This window comes from Adiantum capillus-veneris, chromosome 5 (genome assembly GCF_014529385.1).
Source record: "Adiantum capillus-veneris isolate H3 chromosome 5, ASM1452938v2, whole genome shotgun sequence".
NCBI lineage: Eukaryota > Viridiplantae > Streptophyta > Polypodiopsida > Polypodiales > Pteridaceae > Adiantum > Adiantum capillus-veneris.
Genome location: NC_140935.1, coordinates 116,113,589 through 116,120,624, shown reverse-complemented (window position 1 = coordinate 116,120,624; position 7,036 = coordinate 116,113,589). Strand labels below are relative to the sequence as shown.

The window sequence follows — 7,036 nt, the reverse complement described above, 5'->3', positions numbered from 1 at the left end:
GCTTAAGTCCCCCTTCAACATTGGAGGGGATACAAGTGGCGGGGGAAGGGCACATTCCTTACGGTATCTTTATAAATGTGGAGAATGGTGCCAGCTCCATACCATACATACGTATGGTTTTTTTTTTTTGAGCACAAGCATCGCAAATGCACAAAATGCATCTTGCTCCGTTTTTATGATAATGTGAAATTTTTTACATCCATACATCTTTTAATGCAAAATCTCATTTGTGATACAAGGTCATAGAGCTTTTGGCTAAATCTTCTAGGAAAGATGTTGTAGAGTCTTCATCAAAAGCTATGCCATGTGGTAAGATCCACAACACTATCACTTTTTAACTTGTTACCTTATACATAGTGAACCAATCAAAGCAAACTAGTTGCCAAAATTGGAGGCTAGTCTTCCTTATTTACTACTATTGCGAGTTATAGTTTGAGATGAAATGCCAAGAGGAAAAGCCCAGGATGTCATCAGAAAAGAAGAGCTCGCGGAGAAGTTCAAAGCGAAAGCGAAGAACACCTTCTTTTCTCTGCTGCAGAAGTTTGGCTCCCGAAGGAAGCTCTTCCCAGTCAAGCGTGTGCACAAGCGACTCGTCAAGCATGGGCTTCTGCAAGATCAGCTCCTCTCCAGCCTCCTCATTGATGCTTATGGCAAATGCGGTGAACCGGACCGAGCCCGTGCGGTCTTCGATACTCTTGAAGAACCCAATAGCCACTCATGGAACTTCATGATCAGAATCCACGCCCTCCATAACCAGCAAGCAGAGTCCCTCTCCCTCTTCAAACTCATGCAAAAACAGGGCGTTCCTCAAGACAAGTACACCTTCTCAGCTGCCCTTGCTGCCTGCTCTTCCCCTGCTGCGTTGCCTCAAGGAAAGTGCATACACCGCACTGTGCTGAAACATGAGCTTGAATACGATGCTGTTGTGGCCACTTCCCTCATCAACATGTATGGAAAATGTGGAAGTCTTCGTCGGGCCAACGATGTCTTTGATAGAATGCTTGACAGAAATCCTATTGCTTGGACCACCATGGTCAATGCATATACCAAACATGAATGCCACAAAGAGGCGTTCCAGCTCTTTCATCAGATGCATATGGAAGGCATCCTTGCGACCCTAATAACCTGTGTCTCTGTCCTTGGTGCTTGCTCCAGTTTGAAGAACATCACTAGTGGTAAGCACATACATTTGTACATTACGTGCAATAGCTTTGAGCTCAACGTCAAGGCTTGGAATGCTATTATCAACATGTACGCAAAGTGTGGGTGCCTTGATGTTGCATATGCCTTGTTGATGGAGGTGCCAGAGTCCAATGTGATTACTTGGACCTCTATCATCACTGCCTATTCTCAGCATATGAGGGGTAAAGAGGCCTTGCAGCTATTTCATGAGATGATGAAGACGGAAATAGTTCCAAACAGAGTAACTCTTGTGAGTATCCTTGATGCATGTGCGAGCCTCACTGATTTGTACATAGGCCAGTTGATGCACACCCTTATTGTCGATATGGAATCTGAAGACGAGACAGTTATTGGAACAGCCCTAGTAAACTTGTACGGAAAATGTGGGCAACTAGATGATGCAAGAATGCTCTTCAAGAGAATGAAAGAGCGGAATCTTCACACTTGGAGCACCATGATTGGTGTCTATACGCAGCATGGGCATGGTAAGAAGGCGCTTGCATTGTTTAGCCGAATGCGGCGCACTGGGCTAAAGCCTGACAAAGTCACATTTGTGCACGTCCTTTCTGCATGTAGTCGCAGTGGTTTAGTGGAAGAGGGTCGCCATTTCTTTTCGATGATGCAAGATGAGTATGGTATAGAGCCTACTGTCGATCATTATAGCTGCATGACAGATTTATTAGGAAGGGCAGGATGCCTAGACGAAGCGGAGGCATACATCAAGAAACTGCCAAAGGAATTAAGGATTGTACCATGGAGGACCATGCTTGGGGCATGCAAAGTGCAAGGTGATGTGGATCGAGGAGAGGGTGCTGCAGAAAGACTTGTTGAGCTAGATCCAACAGATACTGCACCCTACATTACACTTCCAAGCATCTATGTTGGTGCTACAAGAGAGATGTATTGACCTCCTCTCTTTAATATTGAAAACCACGCTAAGCAGGTGGACACCATGGATGGGGACTGTAAACAGAGTCGCTGCTCTTTTCTGTGATGGGCTGTTTTGGCCAAAGGTCAGCTGTATCCATTCATGGGTATAGCAGGCTCCTCAATGAGACCTGTCTATATTTCTTGTGTGATAGTACAGTATGGAAAACATGCTGTTGCTACTGTCATTTTACTCTGTATTATGTGCCCTTGAACGACTCTTTGTTTCAAACGTTTCAATCTTACAACAGAGCAAAGGTTTCAAAGCCCATCAACATGTTTTACTTCTCTATTGCTGCAAATTCACAGAGGGAGATTAAGGAAACAAGCTGGTTTTCTTATGGATACAATTTTGGCATTAGTTGCAATGCTGAATCTCACATGCACAGCAGCTATGGCACTACACAAAAGATGGGGTGATGCCAAATTCCGCTCCATATTAAGCCAGTGCGAGGTGTTTGTATGGTGCATAGAAGCCAAGTTGTTGAGGTCGTATCAACACCAATTTTTTCATCCTCCCTTACAAAGGGAAGAGATTATAGGCATGGCATTCCTCATTTGAAATGGGCCCCTTGGTTAGAGCTAAGAAGGAAGTTCTTTTGTGATGTGAACCTGATACTTGGAACTGTAAAGATTTTCTCCTATTTTCTCTTGGTGTGTCCGCCTTCCGGAGGCTGTTCTCCTTGCGCACACCTCTGTAGGTGGATCACCTTGAGGAAAGGGATACCCTTAAGTTGTTCACATGGCTTCAACATATTGGCACTTTGCAGGTTATGGTGGATTCATACATTTGGCTTTTGCCTGATGGTATTTGCCTTTTAGGAAATCACAGGGCGTAAACTTCTTAGGAGCTCACCCATCACAGTATTGCCACTGCACATGTATGCTTGATAAAAAGATTTCTCAAAACAGTTCTAACCTTCTAGACCCCAAAACCTTTAAGTGATGAATACCTCCAGTCTAGACCATCTTAGTTCTCCAACATGCTGGCAACCTTTCTACCCAGAAGATGGCTAATATCTGAAGGGGAAACCTAATTGGGGTTCAGAGGTCTGAACGCAAAAGAAAAGGTTTAATTTTAGATGAGTCATTAGTATGAAAAGAATTTGAAGTCTTTGTTCTAAAATATGCTTGTCCTCAGTTAGCATTTTTTCTCAGAAGTAATCTGCTGGGTTTGTTTGAGTATTTTAATGGCAAACATACTCTGTTGGCCTACTCAAAATAGGCCTTAGAGGCAAAGGGGAGTTAGGCATACTTTCACGGTGATGGGCACAATTACAGTTTGCAGGAATGCAGCAAAAAATTAGGAACAGCAAGGTGGGCTATGGGCATCACGTTTCCCCCGCTTAAAGGTTCTAAAACTGGGGGTTTTTACCCTGTGTATTGTATGAAAAACAATGAGAAAGACTCCGTTTTCCTACATGGCTACATCTTCTTGTGAACTTGCTCATTATCAACTTGCCACTGGCGCACTCCTCTTCTCAAGCTTGCTGACGGGATTCTTGTACGACCATGAGGCTGTGACGGATGGCTCCATCACGACGGGCTTGGGTGTTCATTGCAACTCTGTTGTGTTCTTGCTCGTGGCTTCCGTCATGTTCTTACCTCTCCATCAACAAATTTATTGCACCAAGAATTAATTTGTCTAATGGATTTTCACCAATAAATTAGCCATCTCGTGGTTTAATATGGAAATTAAATTGACCCCCCTATTTCAAGTTTGAAACCATTTTGAAGTAACTTTGCAAAAGAAATGAAAAATTTTGCTCGGAAAATTGCTAAGAACAATGAAGAAGAGAAATAGTCTCCTCGAGCACCCAATCACGATCACAATCTACGTGACACATTGGCGAGGGGGAATGAGGGAACACACCTAGCACATGGACAAATGCCTCTCTATAGCCTAGGATATTTAAAACACCCCAATCCTCTCTAAAAACACCATTAACAACGCATTTTCTCCTAGCAAACCATCGTTTGCACACAACTCGATGCACCAACACACTCACCAAGACCAAACAGACGCACACATGCACTTCAGGAATCAACACCCACGAACCATCCGCACAGCTTCTATCATACAAAACACCAACACACAGAGAACCTTTTTGAGTGTGTGTGTGTGTGTGTGTGCGCGCGCCACAAAACAATCCTTGGGCACCACATCCGTCGGCACCGATATACACACAAAGAGCAATAGTAGAAGAGAAAGGGGGGTGGGGGAATAGACAAACTACGGAGAACTTTGAGCTTGATTTGACACCAAAAACTCTATACACACTCCCTCATCACTTTAACGTCACCTCCTTTTGGTAGCCAGGCAAAAAAGTCCCTAAAAAAATTAAAAAAAATTTGTTTTATAGGAGTTTCGATCCATTTTTAGCAACTCGATGAGCTCCGGACACATGTTCACTCACTTTAGTTGCATGGGAATCGCCCTCTTTTTAGGCCGTGTTGGCTTCTCTCTCTTTCTCTCACTTTTCTGAGTCGAGGCTGCATCATCATTGCCCAACCTCCTTGTTGAAAATTTATGTTCAACCAAAAGCATATTTACAGAACTTAAAAACTGCCACACCAAACTCACAACCAAACACACTCACAAAACCTGCCATCATATGTACAAAACTTATCTCTGCTACCCCCGTCACCTCCGCTCAAGCAGGGTTGCCCAACCCCCCGTATCACAACATGGATCCCACTTGGGTCAAATCCTCTTCTTTGATCACATCCATCCACCTCCAACACCTTGCCATAGTGTCGTACCCTGGCACATAACCAACCTCATACACAAGCTGCCCACGACATACCTTCACCACACCGAGCACCGGTTGGCATACTGTCCACTTCAAACAAAGCATCATCTTGCATACCATCACTTTCCAAATACATATCACCATTTACACGAGACATACTTGACCCTCCCTCCCATCCATGTAGAATAAGGTTCTCCTCTTGCGAATCCTGCGTTCGATGGAACAGCCACTGCACAACTACACTCACCAGCATCCCTTTCAACCATGGCTCACATACCTCCCTTGAAAGAAAAACCGCAACCTGGGACTCCCTTTCATCCACCATAGAATATACCTGCTGCACTATACACTCTTCCACTTTTCGCTCCATGATTTTCTCCACATCTGTAAAACACTCAATCCCAGCATCATCAAGTACTTCCTTGTTAATTGGCCCATCAAGGTCAACCAACACCTCTGCCTTGTCGACTTCACCTATCTACTCTTCAAGCACCTATTCTACCGCTCCATTCTTAGACAAAGAAGAGAGAAACTCACTCCATACCCCATGACCCACTTGCTCTTCTTCCATAGTTGAGGATGCTCTTCTATCTCTCCTAATAGAACTTTGTACCTGTTGCACTACTGTAGCACATTCTACTACATCCTTCACAAGCATAGTCATCACATCATGGCACCACACACCATTTTCACCTGCATGTCCTCACCTATAGTCTTGGACTCCTCCACTTGGTCTATATCCACCAACATATTGGCTTGCATTTCTCCCTACTCCTCACATATATTTATTGCATTCCTTGCAAGAGATCAAATTCCTCATACCTTGACTGGGATGAATCCGTCTCCCAAGTCATATCCACATCCATAGAACTACTATCACTCATTTCTACTCCTTTTTTGTTTTGAGATTGGGAACCTCGTCTAGCCTTACCGCTTCGACGTCATCTGCAAACTTCACCCTCTGATCTCTAGCACAATGGAGCTTGACTAACCATATCTGGACTTGTTCGTATAGCTTTGCCTAACCTGGAACCACTTGCACTTTCTTTATAGTTGGAGCCTCTCTAGCTGGCATCTTGGGTATAGAAATCGTTCTCTCTTTGCAGCCATAAAACCCTCGGTTACTCTCATATTGGTACATCCCTCTGCATCGACTTCAGCTTTCTCTCCACTGCACCAACCTGTTGTGGTACCACTTGAATTTCCAAAACTCCGCCTAGCTTGGCACTTATTTAAAATATTTTTCTTCCATCCTCTTGCTAAAGTCACTCCCTCTTCATATGACGTAGGGCCATCTATCTCCACTTTGTCTCGCACCTCTTTATGCAGGCAATTTATCAATTTGCTCAACTTTTGTAAGCCGACATTTTTTGTAGTAGTTACCTTTATTAGCCATCCCCAAAGAGCTTCAAATTCCCACTCAAACGCTTGAAAATCCCCTTCTAAGCTTTGCTTCAACCTATCCAACTTTCAATTCACCTCATCCAGATATGCATCCACCACAAACCTACTCCGAAATACTGCTTCCAAAGCTTCACAATTTGTCTTCTCTTCTTCATGTAGACCATTGTACCATCTCCTTGCTTTACCATGAACCAAGAGCGAAAAAACTTGCACCGCACCTTCATCTCTTGACAACTTGCATTAATAAACCATAATCTTGAAGCCAAGTCTCAACATCTTCAACCCTAGTGAAAATAAAAAAACCCAACCACACCCTCTCTAGTAGCACCTGCTCTTTAAAAATTACACCTTTGGCATCGCCATAACCACTGCTCCACCTTCAAACATGAGAAATTAGTGGGCTCCTCCATGGGGGCACTAGAAGATGGAGATGTAAAGTGTGAGCTTTGTCCTAAGGTGTGAGTCAAGGAGAGGAGAGTGGATTTATCCCACATACTATGGAGCAAGGCTGTAGAGCTACTTAAAGCTCATTTCTTGAATCAATAAACAACAACTTCATTTTGCACTACATGCTTGTCTATGGTGAGCTTGTGCTAAGCTAAGTCAATACTCAAGATTGTGTTTATGAGTCCAAGCTAATTCTATCTTGGAACCTAATTCACTTGAGTGATCACCTTGCTTTCACACACTCACACACTTGCACCATGTTTCTCTTTCATCCACCATAGCTAGCACGATCCAAATCCTAACATTTGGTATCAGAGCCATGG

At 43.7% G+C, this 7,036-nt stretch overlaps 1 protein-coding gene across 1 annotated transcript; it reads left to right on the top strand.

The window, feature by feature from the left end:
• The first annotated feature begins 437 nt into the window (after positions 1-437).
• On the top strand, positions 438-2,378 carry LOC147457958 (pentatricopeptide repeat-containing protein At1g11290, chloroplastic-like). Its single transcript, XM_086512724.1, has one exon. It carries the CDS (start codon positions 443-445, stop codon positions 2,087-2,089), a length of 1,647 nt encoding a protein of 548 aa, XP_086368850.1. The 5' UTR covers positions 438-442; the 3' UTR covers positions 2,090-2,378.
• The last annotated feature ends 4,658 nt before the right edge of the window (positions 2,379-7,036 follow it).